This window comes from Nicotiana sylvestris, chromosome 8 (assembly GCF_000393655.2).
Source record: "Nicotiana sylvestris chromosome 8, ASM39365v2, whole genome shotgun sequence".
NCBI lineage: Eukaryota > Viridiplantae > Streptophyta > Magnoliopsida > Solanales > Solanaceae > Nicotiana > Nicotiana sylvestris.
Genome location: NC_091064.1, coordinates 205,184,577 through 205,210,854, shown reverse-complemented (window position 1 = coordinate 205,210,854; position 26,278 = coordinate 205,184,577). Strand labels below are relative to the sequence as shown.

General features: G+C 40.4%; 1 protein-coding gene across 1 annotated transcript; it reads left to right on the top strand.

Annotated features, from left to right (window-relative positions):
• Positions 1 to 298: 298 nt before the first annotated feature.
• On the top strand, positions 299 to 823 carry LOC138876272 (uncharacterized). Its single transcript, XM_070155181.1, has one exon. The coding sequence runs from the start codon at positions 299 to 301 to the stop codon at positions 821 to 823; it is 525 nt and encodes a 174-aa protein (XP_070011282.1).
• The last annotated feature ends 25,455 nt before the right edge of the window (positions 824 to 26,278 follow it).

Sequence of the window (26,278 nt, the reverse complement as noted above, 5' to 3'; positions counted from 1 at the left end):
GATTTTTTTGATCCCCTTGTGTGGGATTGTTTCACGTAAAAATCCTCTGCCTTATTTACGTACTGCTTTATTAGCATTCTCAGCAGAATCTCGTAGAGGACCAGGTACTCTACTGATTGGTGGACTCACACAAACTAACAATTGGTATCAGAACAGGTTCCTCCTATCAGGCTAATACCTAGGAAGGATCCTCATGGCTGCTCCACCAAATTTTGAAGAAGGTCAATCTAGATACCGACCACCCAAGTTCAATGGACAATACTATGGGTGGTAGAAAACAAGAATGCACGATTTTATCATGGTTGAGGATTGTGAGTTATGGGATATCATATGCAATGGTCCTTATGTTCCAACTAAGGTACTAGAGGAACTTCCATTTTCAATGGCAAAAACCAGCAAAGAGTACACTGAAGCAGACAAGAAAGATGTGGAGAAGAATTTTCGTGCCAAGAAAATTCTAGTATGTGGAATAGGACCTAAAGAGTATAATAGAATCTCCACCTACGACACTGCCAAGGAGATATGGGAAGCCTTTCAAACAACTCATGAGGGAACTACACAAGTAAAACAGTCTAAGATTGATATGCTCACTACCGAGTATGAACTCTTTAAAATGAGGGAAGCTGAATCCATTCAAGTTATGCACACAAGATTCACTTCCGTCATAAATGAGTTACACTCACTTGGTGAAACTATTCCCATAAACAAGTTTGTGAGGAAAATCCTCAGCTTTCTGCCTAGCTCTTGGGAATGCAAAGTGAATGCTATTACTGTGACAACCCAACCAGTCGTCTTAAGAATTTATGCCCCGATCCCCCATTAACTGCTTTTCCCAAATTTATTCCTGCTATTTTGATTTGCCGGGATTTTCGATTTTGAGTTTCGGAGAGTTTTGGGACACTTTGTCCCTAAATGAGAGCTTAAGTGTTGGAAAGTTGGTCGTAGTCTAAACAGTATGAAGACGATCTCGGAATGGAAATACGATGGTTCCATTAGCTCCGTTGGGTGATTTTGGGCTTATAGGCATGTTCGGATTGTGTTTTGGAGGTCCATAGCTAATTTAGGCTTAAAATGCAGAAAGTTGAATTTTTGAAGTTTCCGATTTGATAGTGAGATTTTGATCCGAGGGTCGAAATGGAATTCAGGAAGTTGGAGTAGCTCCGTAGTGTTTAATGTGACGTGTGTGAAAACTTTCAGGTCATTCGGATGAAGTTTGATAGATTTTTTTATCGAAAGCATATTTTTAGAATTTTTTGAATTCTTAGGCTTGAATCCGATGAAAAATAGGTGTTTTGATGTTGTTTTGAGCGTTCCGAAGGTTGGAACAAGTTTGAATGATGTTTTAGGATTGGTTGACAGGTTTGGTTGAGCTCCGGGGGGCCTCGGGTGTGTTTCAGGTGGTCAATCGAACCATTTCAAGTTGTGAAAAACTGCAGAAAACTGCTGGTGGGTGTTGCAGAAAATGACCTTCGCGTTCGCGAGCAGGCCCTCGCGTTCGCGAAGGGTTAGTAGGTGAGGCTGAGGATTTATCCTTCGCATTCGCGAGGGAGTCTCCGCGTTCACGAAGGGGCTGGGGTCTTGTGCATCACGTTCACGAGGTGATGTCGCATTCGCGTAGAGGAAAGTTGGGCGGCTGGGTTGAGGTTGATTTGTCCTTCGCATTCGCAGAGGGGACGTCGCGTTCGCGTTGAGTATGAGAGCCAAGCCTTCGCATTCGCAAGCTGTGTGTCGCGATCGCAATGAAGGAATTTTAGTCAAAGTAAATTTGTGTTTCTCGAACGTGAGGCTTTGACCACGTTCGCGAAGAAGGATTTGATGCCTCGGTAGAATGTTTAAATAGTCATTTGGTCCGCGATTTTGGGGTTATCTTCCACCATTTTTGGGCGATTTTGAAGCTTTTTGAAGGGGATTGAAGAGGGATTCAAGGGGAATTTTCGACTTCATAACACGTTATATGTGATTAAAGACCTAATTGATGGTGAGAAATTTGGTAAAAATGGGTAATTAGGGCTTGAGATTAAAAGACCTTAACATGGATATTTGAGGGGACAATTAAACTTCGATTTCAGTGTTCTTGTTATATATAGACTCGTGAGAGTACGAGGTTTCTAAAAATATAAATTTTACTCGATTCCGAGAGGTGGGCCCAAGGGGCATTTTGGTCATTTTACCTAATTTCGCGTATTAGCTTAGAATTTCCTTGTAGAATCAGTTACTTGAAGTGTTATTTACATTATGCAATTGAATTGAATAGATTTGGGCCATTTGAAGTTGAGTACTCGTGGCAAGAGCATGATTTCGGGTTGATTTTGAGACGGTTCGAGGTAAGTGGATTGTCTAACCTTATGTGGGGGACCTTCCCCTTAGGTTTGGTATATCTGGTAATTGAAATGCCTTGTACGTGAGGTGACGAGTGCGTACTTGTGCTAATTATTGGAAATCCGGTTTTCATTAAGTAATCACTAGTATGTTTCCTTTCTTGTTTTTATTTCTTGCACTATTAAGCCTGTTGTTAGCTTAGGAAAGCATGTTTAAGTGACTTAATTGCTTTATTTGCTCAACCTGCCTTACCTGAATTCTATGCAGCATGCTTGGTTGGAATCACTTGTTGCCTTAATATGAAAATTTTCTATTTCTGTATATTTTCCTGTTGCTGTTGTGTATTTATTTTAGGACTACGGATGTGGGATTCTGGTAGCTCTCCCTTGTCTATTTATTTTGGGACTACGGATGTGGGATTCTGATAGATCCACATGCACAGTTATATGGAACTACGGGAATACACTTAGTAGATTCCCCCAATACTAGGTATTTACATTTGGGACTACGGAACGGGATTCCGGTAGATCCTCGCGCACTATGAGTTGGACTACGGGACGGGATCCCGGGAGATCCATTGAATATGTACATATGGGACTACAGGACGGTATCCTGGGAGATCCCCGGTTGTTATTTTGGTACTAAGTCGCATTTCTTTCCGTGTTTTGCCTTGTCTCTATAATAGTTGTTGCCCTTTTTATATTCCGTGTTACTTTTACTGATGTATTTATTTATACTGTTCTGTTCTACACTGTCAAACTTTATATTTTATTTAACCTCAGTAGGGCCCTAACCTTCCTCGTCACTACCCGACCGAGGTAAGGCTTGACACTTACTGAGTACCGTTGTGGTGTATTCATGCACCTTCTACACATGTTTTTCATGTACAGATCCACGTACTGCGACTCAGTCCTATCACCCTTGAGGCGAGGCGACTGCTCTAGCGACTTCGGGGTATATCTGCTCGTACGCAGACCGAGGAGTCCCTTTCTATTCTTGCTTTTAAACATTTGCCCTTCTGTATTTCTTTTCCTTGTTAGATATTCTGGAGTTAGAGTACTGTGTAATGATCCTTAGCTTGTGATTCATGGGTTTCCGGGTCTTGGAAGTATGTATTGGTTGAGAGCTAAATATTGTGTATGCCGAGCGACACTTTTAAACACTATTTTATCACTCTTCATTCTGTTTTAATTTTTTTTATTCCGCACTTTGGTTATCTTCCGCAATTTAGGCTTACCTAGTCGAATAGGACTAGGTGCCATCACGATAGTTCATGGAGGGCGAACCAGGGTCGTGATAAGTTGGTATCAGAGCTCTAGGTTCATAGGAGTCATAAATCATAATCCAGTTTATTAGAGTCTCGCTAATCGGTACGGAGACGTCTGTACTTATCTACGAGAGGCTATGTAATTGTTAGGAAAATTCTACTTCATTTAATTTCCCTGTCGTGCGAGATTTAATGTCACAATTGTAAACTTCTGTCTTCTATTATTTCACAAATGGTGAGGACACGCGCTACCCGAGATGATCAGGCACCTACGCCACCTACTGCAGCCGTTAGAGGCTGGGTCCGGGGTAGAGTCCAAGGACACGCACACGATGCAGCCAGAGCACCTACGCGAGCTACCACCGAGGTACCACCAGCAGATCCAACTGGAGCCCATGCACCTGATACGCCTACTACTACTACTACTCCATCACTTCAGGAGACTCTAGCACAGTTCATGAGCATGTACACCACTTTGGCTCAGACATGGTTGCTTCCCCTTGCTGTAGCTACATCTCAGGCCGGGGGAGGAGCACAGACTCCCGCCGCCCACACTCCTGAGCAGCAAGTGCATGTTGAGCAGGTCCCTGAGCTTATTCCTGTACCGCTTGCAGTGCTAGTTCAGCCCGAGGGTAGGGCAGCGGCTTGAGAGGAGGAGCAGCTGAGGCTTGAGAGGTTCAAGAGGTACAAGCCTCCTGTATTTAGTGGTCTAGCATCGAAGGATGCTTTGGGATTTCTAGATGAGAGTTACCGCATTCTCCGTACCATAGGTATATCAGGATCGAGCAAGGTTTCCTTCACCTCTTTCCAGCTTCGAGGAGCCGCCTATGAGTGGTGTCGCACCTATGAGTTAGATAGTCCGGATAAGGCTGATTCGTTGACTTGGACTCAGTTTTCAGATCTGTTCTAGAGAGAGTATGTTCCTTAGAGCCTCAGGGACGCATGGCGTGCAGAGTTTGAGCATTTGCGCCAGGGTACTATGACCGTCTCATAGTATGCTGTCCGTTACACCAGTTTGCTAGGAATGCACCAGCCTTGGTTTCTACTGTTTGCGAGAGGGTTCGCCAGTTTATTAAGGGCCTTATTCCCAGCATCAGGTCTAGCATGGCTCGTGAGTTGGAGATGGATATTTCTTAGCAGTAGGTGGTGAACATTTCTAGGAGGATTGAAGGTATGTATGCTAAGGATAAAGAGGAGAGGGAGGCCAAGAGGTCTCGAGAGTCGGGCTATTTCTCTGGTGCCCGTGCCCCAGTAGCAGGCCGTCATGGTAGGGGTTATATGAGTCGCCCTGTTCATTCAGCTCTTCCAGCAACCAGTGGTGTTCCAGCTCCTCCTAGACCTCAGGAGCTTTTTTATGCACCTCCGGTATCTAGCACGCCTCTTGCGCGGGGTGCTTTCAAAGGTCACTCCAACAGACCTGGCCCGAGCCAGTCACAGCCACCACGTCCTCCCAGATATTGTTTTAAGTGTAGTGACACACGTCATATGGTGAGGGATTGCCCCAAACTTGGGAGGGGTGCACCTCCACAGACTTCTCAGCCACAGCGTGCCCCACAGAGTTCTCAGGCTATGGTTACAGCTGCAGTTGGTACCCCACCTGCTCAGCCAGCTAGAGGTGGAGGTCGGGGAGGGGGAGGCCAGGATAAATACTATGCCCTTCCTTCCCGTACCGAGGCTATTGCCTCCAATTCTGTCATCACAGGTATTATACTGGTTTGTCATAGAGATGCATCAGTTCTATTCGATCCAGGCTCCACTTATTCTTATGTGTCTTCTTATTTTACTCCGTATTTGGGTGTATCTCGGGATTCTTTGAGTTCCCATGTTTATGTTTCTACTCATGTGGGAGATTCTCTTATTGTGGACCGCGTTTATCGGTCGTGTTTGGTTGCTCTTAGTGGTTTTGAGACTAGAGCCGATCTATTGTTGCTCAGCATGTAGATTTTGACATTATCTTGGGCATGGACTGGTTGTCGCCCCATTATAATATTCTTGATTGTCACGCCAAAATCGTGATGCTGGCTATGCCAGGTGTACTGTGTGTTGAGTGGAGGGGTACTTTAGATCACACTCCCAGTAGAGTTATTTCTTTTCTTAAAGCTCAGTGTATGGTTGAGGAGGGGTGTGATGTGTATTTAGCTTATGTGAGAGATGTCAGTATTGATACCCCTTCAGTTGATTCAGTCCCAGCAGTACGAGATTTTCCCGATATGTTTCCAGCTGATCTTCCAGGCATGCTGCCTGATAGAGATATTGATTTGGGCATTGATCTGTTACAGGGCACTCAGCCCATTTCTATTCTTCCATATCATATGGCTCCTCCTGAGTTGAAGGAGTTGAAGGATCAGTTACAGAAAATACTTGATAAGGGTTTTATTCGGCCCAGTATATCACCTTGCGGTGCTCCTATCTTGTTTGTGAAGAAAAAGGATGGTTCTATACGTATGTGTATTGATTATCGCCAGTTGAACAAAGTTACAATTAAGAACCGTTATCCTTTGCCTCGTATTGATGATCTGTTTGACCAGCTTCAGGGTGCACGTGTATTTTCTAAGATTGATTTGCGCTCAGGTTACCATCAGTTGAATATTTGGGAGCCAAATATCCCGAAGACTACTTTCAGGACTCGGTATGGTCATACGAGTTCCTTGTTATGTCATTTGGGCTGACCAATGCCCAACAACCTTTATGCATTTGATGCACAGTGTGTTTCGGCCATATAGTGACTCGTTCTTCATTGTCTTTATTGATGATATTCTGGTGTATTCCCGAAGTCGGGAAGTTCATGAGCAACACCTGAGGACTTGCTTCAGATTCTGAGAGAGAAGAAGTTATATGCTAAGTTCTCGAAATGTGAGTGTTGGTTGGATTCAGTGGCATTCCTAGGCTACGTGGTATCGAGTGAGGGCATTTAGGTGGATCCGAAGAAAATAGAGGCCACAAAGATTTGGCCCAGACCATCCTCAGCTATGGAGATCCGTAGTTTCCTTGGCTTGGCAGGTTACTACCGTCATTTTGTGGAGGGGTTTTCATCGATTGCAGCCCTCATGACCAGGTTGACCCAGAAGGGTGCTCCGTTCCAGTGGACGGAGGAGTGTGAGGCGAGCTTTCAGAAGCTCAAGACATCTTTGACCACATCCCTAATTTTGATACTTCCTATAGGTTCGGGGTCTTATATGGTTTATTGTGATACCTCGAGGATTGGCCTCAGAGCGGTATTGATGTAGGATGGTAGGGTGATTGCCTACGCGTCCAGACAGTTGAAGATACATGAGAAGAATTACCATGTCCATGACCTTGAGTTAGCTTCCATTGTTCACGCCACGCCTTGAAGATCTGGCGCCATTATTTATACGGTGTGCCTTATGAGATTTATACTGACCATCGGTGCTTGCAGCACTTATTCAAGTAAAAGGATCTAAATTTGCGGAGGTTTTTAGAGTTGCTTAAGGACTATGACATCACTATTTTGTATCACCCGGGCAAGGCCAATGTGGTGGTTGATGCTTTGAGTCATCGGGCAGAGAGTTTAGGGAGTTTGGCTTATTTACCAGCATCGGAGAGGCCTATGGCTATGGATGTTCAGGCATTAGCCAGCCAGTTTGTGAGATTGGATCTTTCAGAACCCAGTCGGGTTCTAGCTTGCGTGGTTTCTCGGTCTTTCTTATTTGATCTTATCAGGGAGCGGCAGTATGATGACTCTTATTTGCTTGTCCTCAAGGACAAGGTTCAGCACGATGATGCCAAAGATGTGACTATTGGTGATAATGGGGTATTGAGGATGCAGGGTCGGATTTGTGTATCCAATGTTGATGGTCTTCGAGAGTTGATTCTAGAGGAGGCTCATAGCTCGCGGTATTCCATTCATCCAGGTGCCGCAAAGATGTATCAGGATTTGAGACAGCACTATTGGTGGAGGCGGATGAAGAAAGATATAGTTGGATTCGTAGCTCGGTGTCTCAACTGTCAGCAGGTGAAGTATGAGCACCAGAGACCGGGTGGGTTACTTCAGCAGATGGAGATTCTGGAGTGGAAGTGGGAGCAGATCACCATGGACTTTGTAGTTGGGCTCTCACGGACTTTGAGAAAGTTCGATGCTATTTAGGTGATTGTGGATCGGCTGACCAAGTCCACTCACTTTATTCTTATGTGTACTACTTATTCCTCGGAGCGGTTGGCGGAGATCTATATTCTTGAGATTGTTCGTCTGCATAGAATTCTACTGTCCATCATTTCAGATAGAGGTACTCAATTCACATCACGGTTCTGGAGGGCTGTTCAGCATGAGTTGGGTACTCGGGTGGAGCTGAGTACAACATTTCACCCTCAGACGGATGGACAGTCCGAGCGGACTATTCAGATTGTTGAGGATATTCTCTGTGCATGTGTGATTGAGTTTGGAGGGTCTTGGGATCAGTTATTTCCATTGGCGGAGTTTGCCTACAACAACAACTATCAGTCCAGCATTCAGATGGCACCGTATAAGGCTTTATATGATAGACGGTGTAGATCCCTAGTAGGTTGGTTTGAGCCGGGTGAGGCTAGACTATTGGGCACAGACTTAGTTCAGGATGCTTTGGAGAAGGTCAAGGTGTTTTAGGATAGACTCCGTACAGCCCAGTTCAGATAGAAGAGATATGCAGACCGAAAGGTTCGTGATGTTTCCTATATGGTTGGAGAGCAGGTTCTACTTCGGGTATCGCCTATGAATGGAGTTATGAGATTTGGGAAGAAAGGAAAGTTGAGTCCAAGGTTTATTAGCCCTTTTTAGATATTGAGGCGTGTTGGAAAGGTTGCTTATGAGCTTGTCTTACCTCCCAGCTTGGCAGGAGTTCATCCGGTATTTCATGTTTTGATGCTCCGGAGGTATCACGGTGATCTGTCGTACGTGTTGGATTTCAGTTCGGTCCAGTTGGACAAGGATCTATCTTATGTTGAGGAGCCAGTGGCAATATAGGAAAGGCATGTTAGAAAGCTGAGGTCAAAGAACATTGCTTCGGTAAAAGTTCAGTGACGGGGCCAGCCGGTCGAGGAGGCGACCTGGGAGACCGAGCAGGATATGCGAAGCCGTTACCCTCATTTTTTCACTACTTCAGGTATGTCTCTATGCTCGTTAGAGGACAAAAATTTATGTGACGACCCGGCCGGTTGTCTTAAGAATTTATGCCCCGATCCCCCATTAACTACTTTCGTCAAGTTTATTCCTGCTATTTTGATTTGCCGAGATGTTCGGTTTTGACTTTCGGGGAGTGTTGGGACACTTAGTCCCTAAATGAGAACTTAAGTGTTGGAAAGTTGGTCTAGTCGGAACTGTATGAAGACGGCTTCGGAATGGAAATTCGATGGTTTCGTTAGCTCCGTTGGGTGATTTTGCGCTTAGGGGCGTGTTCGGATTGTGTTTTGGAGGTCCATACCTAATTTAGGCTTGAAATGCCGAAAGTTGAATTTTTGAAGTTTCAGGTTTGATAGTGAGATTTTGATCTGAGGCTCAGAATGGAATTTCGAAAGTTGGAGTAGCTCCGTAGTGTTTAATGTGATGTGTGTGCAAAATTTCAGGTCATTCGGACAAGGTTTGGTAGACTTTTTGATCAAAAGCGTATTTTTAGAGTTTTGGGAATTCTTAGGCTTGAATCCGATGAAAAATAGGTGTTTTGATGTTGTTTTAGCGTTCCGAAGGTTGGAACAAGTTTTAATGATGTTTTAGGATTGGTTGGCAGGTTTGGTTGAGATCTCGGGGGCCTCGGGTGTGTTTTGTGTGGTCAATCGGACCATTTCAAGTTGTGAAAAACTGCAGAAAACTGCTGTTGGGTGTTGCAAAAAAATGACCTTTGCGTTCGCGAAGGGTTAGCAGGTGAGGCTGAGGATTTAGCCTTCACGTTCGCGAGGGAATCTCTGCGTTCGCGAAGGGGCTGGGGTCTTGTGCATCGCATTTCCGAGGTAATGCCGTGTTCGCGTAGAGGAAAGTTGGGCGGCTGGGTTGAGGTTGATTTGTCCTTCGCGTTCGCAGAGGGGACGTCGCATTCTCATTGTGTATGAGAGCTAAGCCTTCACGTTCGCGAGATGTGTGTCGCGATCGCGATGAATGAATTTTAGTCAAAGTAAATTTGTGCTTCGCGAACGCGAGGCGTTGACCGCGTTCGCGAAGAAGGATTTGATGCTCGAGGAGAATGTTTAAATAGTCATTTGGTCCGCGATTTTGGGGTTATCTTTCACTATTTTTGGGTGATTTTGAAGCTTTTTGAAGGGGATTGAAGAGAAATTCAAGGGAAATTTTTGACTTCATAACTCGTTTATATGTGATTAAAGACCTAATTGGTGGTGAGAAATTTGGGAAAATGGGTAATTAGGGCTTGAGATTAAGAGACTTTAACATGGGCATTTGAGGGGTCAATTGAACTCCGATTTCAGTGTTCTTGTTATGTATAGACTCATGAGGGTACGAGGTTTATGAAAATGTAAATTTTACCCGATTCCGAGACATGGTCCCGAGGGGCGTTTTGGTCATTTTACCTAATTTTGCGTATTAGCTTAGAATTTCCTTGTAGAATTAGTTATTTGAAGTGTTATTTACATTATGTAATTGAATTTCATAGATTTGGGTCATTTGAAGTAGAGTACTCGTGGCAAGAGCGTGGTTTCAGGTTGATTTTGAGCCGGTTCGAGGTAAGTGGCTTGTCTAACCTTGTGTAGGGGACCTTCCCCTTAGGATTGGTATATTTGGTAATTGAATTGCTTTGTACGTGAGGTGATGAGTGCGTACTTGTGCTAATTATTGGAAATCCGGTTTTCATTAAGTAATCACTAGTATGTTTCCTTTCCTGTGTTTTATTTCTTGCACTATTAAGCCTATTGTTAGCTTAGAAAAGCATGTTTAAATGACTTAATTGCTCAACCTGCCTTACCTGAATTCTGTGCAGCATGCTAGGCTAGAATCATTCTATTTTAATTTGTTTTTATTCCGCACTTTGGTTATCTTCCGTAATTTAGGCTTACCTAGTCGTAGAGGACTAGGTGCCGTCACGATGGTTCACGGAGGGCAAACCGGGGTCGTGACAATTACTGAATCAAAGGACTTACAGGAGCTGACTATAGAAGAGCTGATCGGAAACTTGAAGACCTATGAGTTGAAAAGAAAGATAGACAATGAAAGAAGAGAACCAAAGAAGGAAAAGAACCTGGTACTTAAAGATGATAACAATGATTCAAGTGAGGAAGACAGTGACATGGCTTACTTAACCAAAAATATTAGAAGATGGTCAGAAGAAATGGAGAAATGCTAAAAAGGGACGGCTCTAACAGACCAAAAAACTGTGATCTTTGTTACAAGTGTGGAAAGCCTGGACACTTCATGAAAGACTGTCCTCTCTTGAAGCAAGAATTCTCCAAGAACTACCATGAGAAAATAGCTAAGACGAACTCGGTTCTCTTCAAGGACTTCAAGAGAAAAAGATCCGCTGGCAATATGATGATAAAGGCTCTTGCAACATGGGGGGATTCCTCTAGTGAGTTTGAAGATGAACCCGATACTGGTGATAGTTCCATTATGGCAGTTGAAGGCAAGGAAATTGGATATGACTCAACTTTTGCTTTGATGGCGTAATCAGATGATGATTAAGACAATGACAACAAAGAGGTAAAATTCAGGGATGTTCAGAGAAATCTGAAATCCTATTCTCCAAAAAAACTCATGTCTTTAGCTGATGTATTAATCACTGCTTTTCATAGTCTTGTGGAGGATAGAGATTCTTTGACCATAGAATTTGGAGAATCTGAACAAACTAGAGACGACTTAGTGGTTGTAGTTACTGACTATAAGAAAACCATTGAAATCCTTAGAAAAGAAAAGGATGATTTGTTGGCAGAAATTACAGACCCAAGGGAAACAATAGTAAAACCATGGACTAAGTCAAAACCTGAAAATTCTGGAAAAGGATAGGAGATAGTCAGTGAGGAACACATTAGGCTTGAAAATGAGGTGAAAGCTATGGGATCTAGGATGTGTTCTGAAATTGAGAAAAATGAGCAACTCCAAACTAATTTGGAAAGAGTAAAGAATGATCTTGAAAAGTCCCTAAAGTGGACCTAGTACTCAAAAGCTTCCACTGCCTTACATACTAATGATTCTGAAAACAGATAGGGAATAGGGTTCCAAAGGGAGAAAACTCCTCACAACCCTCACAGCAAGTACGTCACTGTCTCTAATAACTGGACTTGTACCTAAAGTGAGAACCCTGGGCACTTCAAGGAAGATGTCCAGGCCAAGAATCAATCAATTCAGAAAAACAAAGTGTTTGCTGAAAAGGTGACTATAAAAGAGGGACCAGGTTCCACTCACAAAAAATGCACATTACCTACATGAACTAAGAGAACTCTTATTCATCCTCTTGCCTGCTACAAGCGACCCAAACTTGCTTGGGTTCCTAAAACTAACTCTTAATCTCTTATGCAGGGAACAGTGAAAGGAAGCGGTCAATAATGGTTCATAGACAGTGGGTGTTCAAGCACATGACTGGGAATACCACAAAATTTCTTTCACTAAAAGCCCTGCAATGAGGGAGTGTATCCTTTGGCAATGAAAAAAGGGGGTACATTCTTGGAGTTGGAAAAGTCGGGAAGTCACTCACCCATTCTATTGAAAATGTGTACTATGTCAATGGCCTTAAGTACAGTCTCTTGAGTGTCTCTCAAATATATGATAAAGGAAACAAGGTATAATTCTTGTCCAAAATATGTACAGTCACTGATCTTGTGACCGGTGAAATAATAGTTGTGGCCAAAAGATACAAGAACATTTATGTTGCTGATTTCGAGTGCTTACAGAGTGGTGATCTAAGTTGTCTGAAAGTTGTTGATGATGATGCTGAATTATGGCACAGAAGATTGGACCTTGCAAGTTTTTCTCTTCTGAACAATCTAATTCAAAAGGATCTGCTCCATGGTCTGCCTATATCACAATTCAAGATGCAAAAAGTCTGTGATGCATGTGCTAGAGGGAAACATGTGAAGTCCTCTTTTATGTCTAAAAGAGATGTGAGCACTTCAAAGCCACTAGAGCTTCTGCATATGGATCTGTGTAGACCTATGAGAGTGCAAAATAGAGGAGGAAAGAGATACATTTTTATGATAGTAGATGACTACTCCAGATTCACATGGACTCTGTTTCTTAGAACCAAAGATGAAACTGTTGAGGTGTTTATGGCCTTTGTGAAGAAAATCCAGGTGAAAATAGAGTCTAGAGTCGCATGCATTAGATCAGATCATGGGACAGAATTTAACAATGTCAAATTTGATGAATTCTGCAATGAAAATGACATCACTCACAACTTTTCAACTCCTAGAACTCCCCAGCAAAATGGAGTAGTAGAAAGGAAGAACATAACTCTGGAAGAAATGGCAAGAACAATGTTAATCGACAGTAGAATTGCAAAGAACTTTTGGGCTGAAGCTGTCAACACTGCCTACTACTTGGTGAATAGGTGCATGATTAGATCACTTCTAAACAAAACCCCGTATGAATTGTTGAATGGAAGGAAATCCAAGCTGACTCACCTAAGAACATTTGGGTGCAAATGCTATGTTCTCAACAATGGAAAGGATCAGCTTGGTAAATTAGATGTCAAGAGTGCATTTTTGAATGGACTCCTTAAGGAAGAAGTCTATGTGAAGCAACCCCCAAAATATCATGAGCACCCTGAATATGTGTTTAAACTGGACAAAGCTTTGTACGGGCTAAAACAGTCTCCTCGAGCTTGGTATGAAAGGTTGTCAAAGTTCCTCTTGGAAAATGGCTTTAAAAGAGGAAAAATTGACACTCTTTTCTTAAAGTAACGAGGAAGGAACCTGCTCATTGTTCAGGTCTATGTTGATGATATCATTTTTGTAGCAACAGATGATTCTCTGTGTGAAGAATTTGCAAAACTCATGGGAAGTGAATTTGAAATGAGCATGATGGAGGAACTGAACTTCTTCTTGGGCCTTCAAGTAAAACAGTCCCCAAAAGGTATATCCATTTGTCAGCAAAAATACATTAGGGAGCTCTTGAAGAGGTTTGACATGGGAATATCAAAGGTGATAGACACTCCCATTGCTACTGCCACTCGAGTGGACATAGATGAAACTGGATCTCCTGTGAATTAAACCATGTATAGAGGCATTATTGGGTCTCTCCTCTATCTCACTACCAGCAAACCTAATATTGTTTTTAGTGTGGGGCTGTGTGCAAGGTTTTAATCAAATCCCAACGAATCTCACTTAAAGGCTGCCAAAAGAATACTAAGATATCTTAAAGGAACATAGGACCTGGTGATGTATTATCCGTCAAGTGACAGTTTTAATCTGATTGGGTATGCTAATGCAGATTATCTTGTGGACAGGGAAAACACTTCTTGAATGGCTCACTTCTTAGGTTCATGCCTTATCTCTTGGGGCACAAGGAAACAAAATTCAGTGGCTCTTTCAACAGCTGAAGCTGAATTTGTAGTCGCAACTTCCTGTTGTGCTCAAATTTTATGGATCAAGCAACAACTGGAGGACTTTGGGGTACTCACTGAGAGTGCGCCCCTTCTATGTGACAACTCCAGTGCACTCAACATGGCCAAGAATCCAGTTCAACACAAAAAGGACAAAACATATTGATATGAGACATCACTTTCTGAGGGACAATATGGAGAAAGGGCTGATATGTATGAAATTCTGCAGCACAGAATATCAAATTGCAGACATTTTCACCAAGGCGCTAAGTAGGGAACAATTTGAAAGAAATAGAGTGAAGTTAGGGATTTTAAAGCCCAATTGAGAACCTGATTCCTCTTTATCTAGCTATGAAAATCATCTTCAAGAAATAACTGGCTAAAAGTGTGTTTTGGCCATGTTTAACTCACTTTAATACCGTTGCAGGTAAGAACGCATGATGAGTATAGAAGCCGCAGATGCAGTGCATGAATGATAAAAGAGGATTGATTCTTTCAAATAAAAGGTCAAGAACCTGGTTCTTGTACTAAAGGTTAGTAGTTTTGTGCATCCTTTAATACACGTCTTAAAAAGGGTACAAAATACAACTGCCATGTCATTCAACTTTTCAGATCCTGCTGTCACGTCTCTTTATTTCAAATCATTCCATCTCCCTCTGAAACATTCCAATTCTCCACGCCCAACCGTCATTTCAGAACCGGTAGCTATTCCTCTCTCTTCATAATTATTCTTTCTTCTTAAAAACCCTTTTTCTGCTCTTCCTAACCATAAGTCTTACATTATAATTTCCCAAAAGCAACGTCACACAATTTTTTCAATGGCTAAGACAACTTCCGATCTCTCTGCCTCAGTCATAACTACTACTGATCAATCTATGGAGCCTTTCGCTCCCACTGAGCCTTCCTCACCAACTATTACTCTTACCGCTACATTTATACCTCACCCAGTTTCCTAGTCTCTTCCTAATTCAGAAACCCTTAAAACTGCTGCTCCGTTCTCCCCATCGTCTGAGGCTCCCATCAGTCAAAGACCAAGTGGAGAACAAGGTCAAAACTCTGAGGTCAGAAAGAGTTCTGCCATCGTTGCTACAAATTCCATGGTGGTAGTAGCACCATTTGAGGAAGAAAAAAATGTTGTAACCGTGTTTGTGGTATCTACTGATGGTGTACTGCATAAGATCACCTCTTAGAAAAATGGGGTACAAGGTATGGGGAAGAAGGGTCCATTGTAACTGTTGAAGGGGATGCACTAGCAGATACTACTAGGGCATCACATGAGGAACTTGATCCCTCTCCAGAGGACCTAGGTCAGGGCTCTCGTTCCCAGGACAATGTTGTTCTTGCATTCGATGTTGTGCCCTTGGAAATTCAAGCACATGAAATGAGATCCAGTGATGAAGAAGACCTAGATAATGTGGCTCTTGATGCATTCATAAGTAAGCGGAGGGTTGTGTTCACCCCTGAGTCTGAAACCAAATGAACTACTACCAGGCTTCAAGTTAAGGTGGCCTACAATTCTACCCTTCAAAAGAGCAAGGAGAGTAGTAAGAAGAAAAGGAGAAAGTTGGTGAAAGACAGTGTACCTGTAAATGATGAGGTGATCCCGGTAGTAGAGGTGGAAGAGGAAACCCCAGATGAACCTGGTTCACTTGTTAGACGGTCTTCGAAAAAGAAGAAGCCTGGTTCAATAGAGAAGGGGTCAACCTCTAGGTACAAGATGAAGGAGGTGGTAAGTGAGTTCTCGATGTCTGGTGAGGATGTGTTATTCAAATCCAAGGGAAAAGGAAAATTCTGTGGAGCGAAGTCCGGCAAACGCAAGTCTGAAATTTTTGAAGAACCTGGTTCTGTGAAGAGAATGAGAAGTGAAGTCACCCATGGCTCTGAATGCCTGAGGCATCAAAAAGTTCTGTTGGGTCATACGTTTGACCCATCAATCTCTGAGATGGCGGGTATGCGCCAAATTCTGGAAATGGTCGAGTTTCAACGCTGGGCGCATTTATTTCAAATTGATGCACCTAAGTATATGAGGATGAGGTACAAAGCTTCTTTGCTAGCCTCTTTCCCGTTGAGACTGACCATATTTGTGCTTTGGTCAATAGAGTAGACATCGTGTTCGATGTAAAGTTGCTTGGAGAGATTCTTAAAATTCCTACAGTTGGTGTGTCCAGTGTAAAAGATGTGTGTCAGTTTAACTTTAGAAATGTCGTGGTAAAAGACAATGCATACCAGAAGGGGAACCAGATCCATAAGAAAGCACTACTCCTTGTCTATCAGCTGCTGTTCGAATTAGTTAACAAAGTTCTATTGCCTCGAGCTGAGAGGAGGTCAGTGACTTCTAAGTCTGACCTGTTCCTGATGGAGCAACTGGACAGTTTTACTCCTGTGAGTCTGCCTATTATTATGATTGAACACATGCAAAAGGTTGCCACCTTCAAAGATGGTAATCATGGCCTTCCCTATGAATTCCTGCTTACTCAAGTGTTTAAATTCTTTGAAGTACCACTAGGGACAAACAAGGTGGGGACTAGGAAGCAGACTTTCTCACAAACAACTTTGGAAGAATACGAGTGCATAGAAAAGAATTAGGAGGGTAGGAAGTAAATCAACCGTCTCACAACTTATTAATGCTCAGAACAGTGCAACTAAGGAAATTCGTCGGTTGAAGGCCAGGAATGCTAGCCTGGAAGGTCAGCAAGCCCAAGGGGTTCCGGTGTCAAATGATGAAGTAGCTCGTTTGACAAAGGAGAATACTGATCTCAGGGCGCGAGTAGAGAACTTGAAAGCAGAACTGCTCAATGAGAAAAAGTCGGGAAATACCCGAATAGACCTCGTTCTCCAAATGCTTGCTGTAGCTTCCAAGCCCTTTACTCCTAGTGCCCCCTAAGTACCCCTTCAGTGACTAGTTTCACGAAATGTTTGTTAAGTTTTCTGTGATGTTTTGGCAGATATTTTTTTTATGTGGTTGGGATGAAACACTACTGCTCCCGTTTTAACAAGTCCAATGTTGTTGTTTGCTTTCTCAAAGCAAAGGCATATTAAAGTTTTATTAATATCAATCCCTATTTTATTATATCAGTACTCTCTTTCTGTGTTTCTATTCTCTATCATGATTGTGCGCACATATGTGACATGAGTTAGCTTAGTTGGACTTCTTTGTGCTGTTATTTTGTCTGTGTTTTTTAATGATGCCAAAAGGGGAAAAATATTATGGCCATCAACTCAGGGGGAACACATGTGTTCTAAAAGGCATACAGTCAGGGGGAACCTGCATTCCCCTGTTACTTAATCTAGTTCTTACTGCTCTAAATCCACTCTATAAATGTTAAGTTTGTCATCATCAAAAAGGGGGAAATTGATAGGTTTTAAATGTTCTTACCTTATGTTTTGATGATCTAACAAACTTACTGTTAAGAACCAGATAGGGAACCTGCTCTACTCGGACTATACTACAAGCTTAACGAATTCTAGCTAAAGGTGAACTGCTACAACTTCAGGAGCTAGGAACCCAAACAAGGATCTGATACCCTTGTGGCTTCCTCATCACAGTACAAAGTCAATTGGTCATAACTGGAAATGATGTGACTGACTGTACTGTTTCTGCCGCACTGCACTGTTTCCAGCGCCCACTCATTCTCTGACCAACTAAAGTACTCACATCATTTCAAGTGATGTGATCAAGGTTTACCTACAATGAGTTTATACAAAACATCACTTGAATGTTTCAGTTTCTCATTCAAGCTGCTTGCCAAAAACAGAGAAATCAAGCCTCACAAGCTTGAAGAACAAAGTTGAACGCAAATACGGACCAGTTCCTAAAGATAGCTTGTTGTTGTCCTAGTTGAGTTGTAACTTTGTGATTGTTCTTATTGTATCTCCTAAACTGCTTAGCTAGAAGCGTTTGATTAGGAATCCTCTTGTAAATCCGTAAACTCCTTGAGTTTATGTTGTGACTCAGTTTAGTCATAAGCAAAAGTATTTGTAACTATAGAGTTACAAAGTGGCTTGTGGTGAGAGCATCACAAGTTAGTAAAAGTCTTTGTAACTAGGAGGTCACAAAGTGGTTTGTGGTAAGAGTACCATAAGTTAGTTGAGTAAAATCTTTGTAATGGAGTCATTTCAAAGTGGCTTGTAATAGGTTGTCTACAAGTTAATGAAGTTGAAAGCCTACAGGTGCAGGTCGTGGTTTTTTTTATCCCCTTGTGTAGGATTTTTCTATGTAAAAATCCTCTGCCTTATTTACTTACTTCTTTATTAGCATTCTCAGTAGAATCTTGTAGAGGACCAATTACTCTACTGATTGTGGACTCACACAAACTAACATGCCATGTATGGTTTTGCACACACAAAGAAAGAAATCTTGGGTTTCTTTAATGTTAGTGACCTGTGTTAGTTGTAGATCTAGAGGAAACAAAAATTTTAAGTAAGATATCCCCACAAACAGCGCCAAATTGTTTGACCAAAAAATATAGATCTTAGTTCAAATAATTAAATTTATGTAAATAAGGATTAATCTTAGCTAACAATAATATCCTTAGACGGAATTTTTAAAGAAGCAATAAATAGGAGGAATGATTCACCCAATAAGGATGGAATAAGTGGATCTTGCTCCTGATAGTGAATGATAGACAAATTCTTAAATATTCGAGTTATTCTCGGATTTGATGGAAAATATGGACAAGAATTTCAATGAAAGGTGATGTTTATATTAAGTGAGAGCAGAATCTTTAAGTCAAAGTGTCTTTTACAGATGAATATCACATGCCCCAATCATTATCTCTTTTTCTATTTATATGGGACATGTTCCTAAGAAATCCTAATTGTACAAGTGTAGAGAATATTCACCAGTATATTCTTTTTAATATCCTAACTTGAAAACTAGTTGTTACAGCTCTGTTAATGGTACTCGACTTCGACCTCGACCCTTGTTCACGCCTCGACTACGGCTTTCGTTGACTTTTCGACCACAGACTTTGCTGCTTCTTGGACCATCTTGACAAACGACGACTTGAAAACTCTTCCCTTAGTATTATCTTGGCCTAAATATTCTAAACACAGACTTTGACCCATACACAAACGAACCCTTAGGTCATTAATTGGAACTATTAAGATGACCTGATCCACATGATAGAGAGACTAAACACACAAATGAAAAACAAAATAGGAACTAAAACGACAATTTTCTCAAAATTTTGTTATTTTTTTGTAACATTATACTTGATGCAATATATATGGAACCAAAAATAAAATAGGAACCAAAACAGCAATTTTCTCAAAATTTTGTTATTTTTTTGTAACATTATACTTGATGCAATATATATGGAAGACAATTAATCTTACTCTATTACAATGTCCAATTACTATACATAGAACTTGTTCCAGATTCTATTTGCTAACGTCAGTTTAAACAACGAAAACTTCGTCCTAACCTTTTAGATGTAATCAAATATTATCTGCTAGGGGTTGGTTAATTGATGAACAAAGGGTAATCTAAGATTTAGCTATATATAATCTGCGAGTTTAGAAAATACGATCTTATTATATGTATACATTTAAAACAGATTTCTTATGTGTTATCTATTTGAACTAAAAGTAATAAATTCAGTTAAATTTACAAAACCCATCCCAAGTCTGCCTTTATATATCAAGGTTACGCCATATATGCTACCACTACTAAATGGGAACTACTTGCCTTATAAAGAGTCTCTCTTAGCCAGAACAAGTTGATAAAAGTTTATTTCAGAGGGTTATTATTAATTATTTTTCTATTAATCAGCCAAATGTTGAAAGAGCTAGTCGATCATTATAATTATTTAGAGAGAAAGAAACAAATAAAAAATAACAGACACCACGTAGAATAAATAGGTTAGGAGTAAAGGAGAAATGATATACTCCTAGTTAACTTCCTTTTTTTCTTTTCTTTTCTCTTTATTTTTTTTTTGTATAAAGAAAAAGAAATGGACATTATTTAACACTAATACTCTTTAAAGGTATTGAGATTATAGAGTTGGTATACGCTGCTATATTGTATTTATTTATATTGTATTGTAATTGAGTTCATTAGTTAGTTAGTTAGCTTAGACAGTTAGCAGCCGAATTAGTTACAGAGGTAGTCTGATAATTAGCAGTTGCACTTTCTTATTTCTTTTTCTTTCACGTGTATAAGTACACTACTTAACTAATTGGAAAACATACAGAATTTTCCCCATTTCTATCATCTCTCTAGAATTTTCTTTTCCTCCCACCTTGTGAGCTCAAGGTCAGCCAACAATGGAGGTTAGTTTGTCATCTTAGCTACATTTTCAACATGGTATCAGAGCACAACTCTAATTTCTCGACATAAAACTCTCTTCATTTTCATCTGTCTATTTTTTCATCCCACAAAATTGGAAAATTTAAAGTTCATAGTTCGTCGGAAAGGTTTTGAAATTTTCATCTGATTTCTTCAAACTGAGGAATCAATTACTCTAATCTTCTAAGAATCTACTTCAACTGATGGCTGGAGACAAGGAAACTCAAGCTACAACTAGTAATTTGAATTTGACTAACCCACTGTACATGCACCCGTCGGAGAGTGCCGGAACGACACTAGTTCCTGCTGCTTTTGACGAAACCGGTTATAGATCCTGGAGAAAAAGAGTTCTTAGAGTTCTGTAAGTTAAGAACAAAGTCAGTTTTACTACGGAAAAGTGTAAGAAACCTAACGCTGATGTAGAAACCTATGTTCAATGGGCTCGTTATGATGATATGGTTACATTGTGGATTCTGAATTCACTCTCAAAGGATTTAGCGGATATTCTACAATATGTCAATAAAGCTAAGGAATTATGGTAGGAATTGAAAGACATATATGATCAAACTAATGGAGCGAAACTTTATCAATTGCAAAAATAGATTAGTGACCTCAGTCAAGGGGCTTTGGACATCAAAGGATATTACAAGAAAATGAAAAGACTTTGGGAGGAACTGAACACCTTGAATGCACATGCACAGTGCAATTGCCAATGTACTTATGGTGCAAAGGTAAGAATGCACAAAGCTGAGTAGGATCGAAGATTAATCCAATTCTTAATGGGCCTAATTGAGGTTTATATAGTTGTGAGAGGTAGCATATTGATGATGAATCCATTGCCCAGCATAGCACAGGCCTTTTCTATCCTTATCCAAAAAGAAAACAGAGAGAAGTCAGACCAAATAGCAGATTGGTTATGGAATCTAGTTCATTGAATGCAAATGGACCTGGCAATACCAAATTCAAAACCGACTACAATCAGAGGGGAAGCTGTACTGGGCACAACTCATACAGTTCAAATAAGTCAAGTTATCTACCTGCCAAGTCTCAAATGTTTTGTGACTATTGCAAAAAGTCAGGACACACCAGGGACACCTGTTACGGAAACCATGGTTTTCCACAAGATTTCAAGTTCACAAAAGGGAGAAATGCAACATCTACTACAAATGTTCATGCAGACTGTAGGGCTGGGCATATATCGGGGTAAAACCGATAACCCGAACCGTTAATTGTTTATTGGGTTATCGGTATCAGGTTATTGGGTTAACGGTTCGATAACGGTTTAGAATTTTTTTTTACTATTGGGTTATCGGTTCGGGCCTCGGTTTGCCAATTTTATTAATGGGTTAATCAATAACCCAATAAGAATTAATAAAATTACAATTTTACCCTTAAGTATATACAAATGCTAGGGCTTCAGTTCATTCTCTCTTATTCTTTCTCAATCGCACTCTTCAATTGCTTTATCTTCATTCTTCATAGACCTTACTAGTTACTCCTAGCGTAAGTATTTAGTATATTATATGTGAATTCTTCTCTTTTTTGCTTAACTCCAGTGAATTATTTTCTTTTTTTTGCTTAACTCTAAATTGAGTTATCTTATCGGGTAAACTGATAACCGAACCGATAATGATCGATAACTGATTAACTGATACTCGATATCGATATATTATCGGTTCGGTTATCGGTTTATCAAATTTGTAAACCGATAACTGATATGCTAAATCAATAATATTCATAACCGAACCGACTGATGCCCACCCTAGCAGACTGTAAGGAGGTGGAAGATGGCAATCACAATCAGGGACTTCAGAACCTGAAAAAGGAGCAATACAATCAATTACTCAGACTACTGGAGAAATTACCAGAAGAAACATAGGAGAATGCCCCAACAACATAACTTGTGGAGCTGCAAATTTTGCAGGTATTCTGGCTCGTTCTACCTATAAAGAGATTGCTGAAACAACTGTGTGTAGATTTTCTAAATCAATTGCTGACTTGTGGATACTATATAGTGGAGCTTCAAGCCATATGACATATAGAAAATCCTTCCTAAAGAATATTAGAACCTTTTCCTATCCTTTCATAATTACTTTACCTAGCGGATATAGGGTGAAAGTGACAGAAAATGGAGATACATTTCTTGGTCCAATGTTAACCTTAGCCAAAGTGTTCTATATGCCTAGTTTCAAATAAAACCTCATTTCTATTCATTCCTTGACAGATTATCCCAACTGAACCTTTGTATGATGTTGGCCCCTTCATTGAAGAGGCCTCTGAAAATTGATAAAGCAAGGAGTAGCTTGTACTTCATTTGCCCTAAATGTCACAGTTGTTCAGAGTCTATTTTAGCTTCTGTTCCTGTTAATCTTTTTTTTTCTCATTTTTGTTTTCCCGCATTAACTGATGTTGTGAATACAGGAAAGAGTCGCAATCTACCTTCACTCTCTGTCAAATGTAAATATGTCATCACATTCACACAACAATGTAAATACTCTTTATTCAAGCAATAAAGTTGACTCTTCATTTAATGTGAGTTCTCTTATGTTGTCTTCTACATCTTATAAAAAGAGTGTTGAACATCTATGGCATAGTAGTCTAGGCCATTTACCCTTTGTGAAAATGAGAGTGCTTTCCTCTACACCTGCTAACTTTTCCCCCAAACAGCCATTCATTTGCTCTGTCTGCCCCATGGCAAGACAAGCAATGTTGCCTTTTCTCCAGAGAACTTCATCCACCACCAAAATATTTAAACTTTTATACATAGACTTATGGGGTCCCTATCACATAGCCACACATGACAATTACAAATATTTTATTACTATGGTTGATGATTTTAGCAGATCAACCTGGACATACCTTCTAAGTAGCAAAAGTAACATTCTTCAAGCCATCAAGGCTCTTGTTTCCATGATTGAAAATCAGTTTAGTGCCTCAGTTAAGACTGTTAGGTCTGACAATGAACTGGAATTTGTAAACAATGAGGCTATGTTGTTCTTTCAAGAAAAGAGCATAATTCACCAAAAAACCTGTCCATACACACCGTAACAAAATGATGTGGTTGAAAGAAAACACAAATACCTACTAGAAACAGCTAGACTCTTACTTTATCAGACTAGATTTCCCATAAGATACCAGAGAGAGTATATACTAACTGCTACATACTTGATAAATAGACTGCGCTTTTCAAATCTCAACAACAAATGCCTTTTTGAGCTTCTTTATAACAGAAAACCAACTTATTCATACCTTAAAAGTTTTGGTTGCTTGTGTTATACCACCACACTTAAACCTCACAAAGACAAATTTGAACCAAGAGCCATTCCCCATGTGTTTGTAGGGTATCCTTTTGGAACCAAAGGATATAAGGTCCTTGACTTAGCCACAAAGAGTACATGTGTCTAGAGATGTTGTGTTTTATAAAGATGTTTTCCCTTTTACCATTTCACGCGAGCATCTTCTTTTCCTTATGTATTGCATGATAAGCTATAACTCTTCATGTCCCAATCCTACAATGATCGCACCTGATGATCATTGTAATCATAATAGAGAAGCATTAACTTTGTCATTGATAGTCCTATATCTAAAGGCACACATTCATCAGACACAGAACTCAATGTTAATCAACCAAACACTACACAACATAGAAGATCATGCAGGACCCTCAGTACCCCTTCACACATCAACGACCATGTCTATACATTGCCCAATCTGCAACCAGAAAATCACTTAAGCAACAATATAAACCTTGAACATCAATTAACCCCCAATTCACTTACTATTCTTTTCTCTAACAACCATTATGTGTCTTTCAATACACTGAGCCACGACAATCACCAACTAGTTAAAAATATTTCATGAGTGTGAATCATACTCTTATGAGGAGGCATCTTTGAATCTTGCCTGGCAAGTAGCAATGCCACAAGAATTTGAGACTTTATATACTAACCATACTTGGGATTTAGTTAAGTTGCATGCACGAAAGAAATCCATAGGGTGCAAATGGATGTACAAAATAAAGCACAAAGCAGATGGAAGTGTGGAAAGATACAAAGCAAGACTTGTGGTGAAGGGATATGCACAGGAAGCTGGGATTGACTATACAAAAACTTTTTCCCTAATGGTGAAGATGACTATTGTTAGGGCCTTGATCAGCGTTGTAGGGAAGAAAGGATGTGATTTTTACCAGTTGAATGTGAATAATCCATTCCTCCATGGAGATCTACATAAAAAAGTGTACATGGAAATCCCACAGGGCCTGATGGTAGAGAACACACAACTTGTGTGCAGACTAAGAAAGTCTCTGTATGGCCTCAAACAAGCCAGTAGACAGAGGTATGATAAGCTGACAGAGTCCCTGTATTCTAGAGGTTTCAAACACTCAAATAATGATTACTCCCTATTTTATAAAATGAAGGGTAATTCATCAGTCTTTGTAGTTGTATAATGTATATGTTGATGATATGATCCTCACTGGACTGATTTTGAGAAAATCAAAGCACTGAAGACTTATTTACACAATCAGTTCAGAATAAAAGACTTAGGCATGTTACACTACTTCTTGGGGCTAGAGATGCTCTATAAGTATTATAGAGTGTTGATTTCCCAATAAAAGTTCAGCACTGACCTATTGAAAGAGTATGATTGTCTGGGGTACTCATATGTTTTATCTCCTCTTGATTCATCAACCAAAATGAAAGCTGAAGAAGGTACCTTACTTCCTGATCCATCTTATTATAGAAAGCTAGTTGGAAAGCTCAACTTCTTCACAAACACAACGCTGGATATTGCATACAGTGTAAAACACTTAAGCCAATTTATGCAAGTGCCAAGAGAGCCTCATCTTAAGGCTGATGTGCATGTGCTTAGGTACCTAAGGGGTGATCTTACTCTAGGCATCTTTCTGTCCAATGATCCTTCTTACAAAGTCAGAACTTACTTTGATTCAGATTGGGCAGCATGTCCTGATTCAAGAAGGTTTGTAAGTGGGTATCTTGTACTCCTTGAAGGTAGTCCCATTAGCTTGAAATCAAAGAAGCAGACTACTGTTTCATTGTTTTCTGCAGAAGCAGAATACAGATTATTGAGAAAGGTGGTTGGAGAGTTGGAATGGGTGCAGAGGTTATTAGAAGAATTAACAGTTCCATGTAGTGATCCTATTCCAGTTTTTTGTGATAGTCAAGCAGCTATGCACATTGCTAGGAATCCTGCGTTTCATGAGAGGACAAAGCATATAGAATTAGATTGACACTTTGTGAGAGACAAGCTGAATGATGGTCAGATTACACTTCACCATATTTCTACTCATGATCAGGTAGCTGACATTTTAACAAAGGGTCTCACATGGATCAAGCACTCAGATCTCCTCAGCAAGTTGGCAGTGAGTGCCTCACCTCTAACTTGAGGAGGGTATTGAGATTATAGAGTTGTTATATGTTGTTGTATTGTATTTATTTGTATTGTATTGTAATTGAGTTCATTAGGTAGTTAGTTAGTTTAGACGGTTAGCAAATTAGTTACATGGGTAGTCTGATAATTAGCAGTTGTACTTTCTTATTTCTTTTCTTTCACGCGTATAAGTACACTACTTAGCTAAGTAAAAAATATACAGAATTTTCTCCATTTCTATCATCTCTCTAGAATCTTCTTTTCCTCTTGCCTTGTGAGCTCAAGGTCCGCCAATAATGGAGGTTAGTCTACCATTTTAGTTACATTTTCGACCAAAGGAATATATATTTTGTTAAAACTCTAAATTCTATTCACCGAATTCCAGTGACTTTTAGATCAAGCTTAACATTTTTTTTATTGATGACTCTGTCCCACTCGTTTTCCTCTTCTCTTTTCTTTTTCTCCCCAAAATTTAATTTATGGAAGAGAAATGAGAGACAACTTCTCCTCTCTTCTTACCTTTTTCTCCTCTCTTAAAAACCATGA

Excerpts from the sequence above, each read along its gene's own strand:
- LOC138876272 (XM_070155181.1), top strand. The coding sequence starts at position 299 with ATGGTTGAGGATTGTGAGTTATGGGATATCATATGCAATGGTCCTTAT.